This window comes from Atta colombica, unplaced genomic scaffold (genome assembly GCF_001594045.1).
Source record: "Atta colombica isolate Treedump-2 unplaced genomic scaffold, Acol1.0 scaffold28, whole genome shotgun sequence".
NCBI classification, from domain to species: domain Eukaryota; kingdom Metazoa; phylum Arthropoda; class Insecta; order Hymenoptera; family Formicidae; genus Atta; species Atta colombica.
The window spans coordinates 1,057,982-1,061,186 of record NW_017259381.1 but is presented as its reverse complement, the minus strand read 5'-3'; the positions used below and the strand labels follow the sequence as shown (position 1 = coordinate 1,061,186).

At 34.6% G+C, this 3,205-nt stretch overlaps 1 protein-coding gene across 1 annotated transcript in view; it reads right to left on the bottom strand.

The window, feature by feature from the left end:
* Positions 1–484: 484 nt before the first annotated feature.
* Positions 485–3,205, bottom strand: part of LOC108689873 (protein AAR2 homolog) — a 29,158-nt gene continuing 26,437 nt past the window's right edge. Inside the window, exons 2-5 of the mRNA XM_018196826.1 lie at positions 1,583–1,698; positions 1,367–1,520; positions 1,033–1,290; positions 485–925 (exon numbers count right to left, since the gene is read on the bottom strand). Of these exons, the coding sequence (XP_018052315.1) occupies positions 505–925; positions 1,033–1,290; positions 1,367–1,520; positions 1,583–1,698 (949 nt within the window). The 3' untranslated portion in view covers positions 485–504. The remainder of the gene's footprint in view (positions 926–1,032; positions 1,291–1,366; positions 1,521–1,582; positions 1,699–3,205) is intronic.

Sequence of the window (3,205 nt, the reverse complement as noted above, 5' to 3'; positions counted from 1 at the left end):
ATGTTTTGTCCTCCCAACAGCCCAGATTTAAATCCCTTGCTTGGACTACTATGTATGGAACGTAATTGAAAGGATCACAAACAAGTCTCGGCATCCCAATGTGATGTCATTAAGAACCGCTATTGAGGCAGCATTCGTTGTCATGGACGCTACATTACAGCGTGCGTACGAACGCTTCATACAAGAATAGAGACCGTCATTCAAACTAATAAGAGATATATCGAATAATTGTGCTCTACAAGAATCCCTCAAGTGCTATGTAAAAGGATTTTTTTTAATCTTTAATTTTTCATTAAAAACATTTTGTTTAAAAAATTTGTTCGATTTGTCCGGATTTGGTGACGCACCCTGTGTATATGCATGTATGGTACATATGTAGTACGTATATAATTCACATTGGATTATTTAAAACATTAAAGATCCAACGGTCCTTTGACCGTTACAAGTTTTAATTTTCTTACTTGTTATCTATTCATATTGTGGTTTTAAATCATTTATTATTGTTTATTTATTTGTGTTTGATAAAGTGACAATAATAGGCGCCTCATCGTCCGCTTCTTCGAGTAAATTCGAAAAGTCCCACAAAAACTTGGCGGTCAATCGACCCTGTAAACGCTTGGCGTACGATTTCAATCGATCGTCCACCTCAGAATTTGACTCGATATTACCGAATAAGTTGCACAGATTATGATATACAAAATTATTGCTCGCTACAATATCGCAGAGTACTTCTTCTGGCACATACGATAATTCTTCTTCCAGAGTTTGCAGAAATTCCATATACATAGAGCGATATTGTGGAATCACGTTATCGGCGCCACAAATCAGTGATATAAGTTTCTTCCATTGCTCGAAAGCGTCCAAGCTCTGACCAGCTAGGAAGCAAATGAATGTCAGTTGCATTTCCCCGATAATTTCGACAGGTCTAAAACAATTGAACTTTAAATATTCACATAAAACTTGTTTTTTCTTACCAATCGCATTTTTCTTGCTTTTAGTCTTTAAGATCTAAAATTTCAATTCCGAACTTACTCTCGCAATTTTTTTAAAGTGATATCTAAAACATAACTAGTATCAAGAGAATGCCGTGTTATCTCGCTTGGAGTCGCATCGTCAGGATAATGTCTATCTGGTATTTCTGTAAGCCTGAGTTCTGTACCAGACTTCGGTTTCAGATTCGGCATCATCTGCTCCTCCTTCGCCGTGAGTATACTGGAATTTTTTCGTTTGCTATCTCGGCCACGTGGTCTCGAAGCATCGTGCTCCAATTCCAAAGCGGATCGCACATAACTAAAACATATTATTTCAATAGAGCTATACATTAAGTTTCAAAATTTCAAGTAGACAAGACTTATATTTTACTTACCCACATAATGGCGAACACCTCGTCATGATAGATGCAGTAATGTCATTTGTTAATTTTGTCCAAGATTTCGATATTTCGTATGGATATGATCCTAAATATCTGTTCAACTCTTTTATGTTATCTTTCAACCTCTGAATCGTCTCGTCAGGTACAGCTGTTTGAAAATTTCATGTAAAATTGAATCTCGCATTATTAATAATAATCCTGATTACTTACATTCTGAACTAACAACTTCTTTTTTGTTATCCCATTTTTTCACTAAGAATTCACCTTTCTGGAAGTCATGAAAGAAACCAACTCTAGGTGCCAACTCATCAAATTCATTTGCTGCACTATAAAAATATTGAATTATTCAGTGAATTTAAATAATTATGTCTATATACAATTTAAATAATTATGTCTATACAAGAAAATAGAAGTCATACAAGAAAATACATAATTTTATACACATAATGATATCTCTTGATATAAAATTTAGAATTTACTGACATTCATATGTGAATTTGATCAGTTGTATTAAAACAAATATGATATTAGAATGCTAAAAACTGTTACATATAAAATCAGCTATGTTAAAAGTATATATAGGACGTTTCGCGTCAAGTGGACTCTCTCCTTCCAAAATTTGACGCAACGGAAAAAAACGTCTCAAAATATTCGCACATTTGTATACTTTCAAATGAAATGTTGTTTTTTAAAAAATTCAATATGGCGATTAAAATATAATGTTTGAAATCCGCAAAAGTCACGAATCTTACATCATCGATTTAAATGCGAAAACTTGATTATTCGGCTTGAAAATGATTAATATAAATGATTACGAATCTAGAGATAGAATTATAAAGTTCAACATGGCGGATTTGGAATCAGTATATAAAACTTAAAGTATCATAATTCATAATTGTTGTTTATGTCAAGTCTAATACTTTACAGCGACCATTGGTTCAATGGCAGAGTGTCGCATTACTTGCAAGTTAAACAATAAGTATAACTTATCCAATCATTCATAGTAATCATTTTCAAACTGATTTGTCAAGTTTTCGCATTTAAATTAACGATGTTGTAAGAATATTCATGACTTTTGCGGATTTCAGACATCATATTTGAGCTGATTTTTTCAAAAGGCCACGTTTCATTCAAAAGTTACACAAATGTGCGAATAGTTTAAGACCTTAAACGTTTTTTTCCGTTGTGTCAAATTTTGGAAGGAGAAGTGATCCGTTGAACGCGAAACATTTCATATATTAGGTATACAACTTTGCTTCCGCCGTTTTCCTATAAATGGCTTTAGCGATAAGTAGTGGTCGAAATAAATAGATCATAGACGTCATAGAATAAACTTGGGCATCTGTCAACATAATCCCATAGAAATATTAGTCGATTTGTGTCTGCATCATAAAGTTATTCTCGATTGAAAATGTCAGTTTACGAGCCAAATTCTCGTCATTTGCGGGAGGTTTTAATTTTTTGCTTCAATATGAAGAAATCTGCGGCTGAGGCTCATCGAATGCTCTCAAATACTTATGATGAGGCCGCTATTAGTGAAAGAACGTGTCGTGAGTGGTTTCAACGCTTCAAGAACGGTGATTTTGACGTCCAAGGTCATGCTCTGTATTTGGTGAGACCAGCTCAGTAGTGTATTATGAACTGTTAAAACCGACTGAAACAATCACAGGCGGTCGGTATCGAACGCAATTGATGCGTTTGAGCCGAGCATTGAAAGACAAACGACCGCAATACAACGAGAGACACGATAAAGTGATTTTGCAGCATGACAATGCTCGACCCTATGTTGCGAAAGTGATCAAGACATACTTGGAAACGTTGAAATGGGAAGTC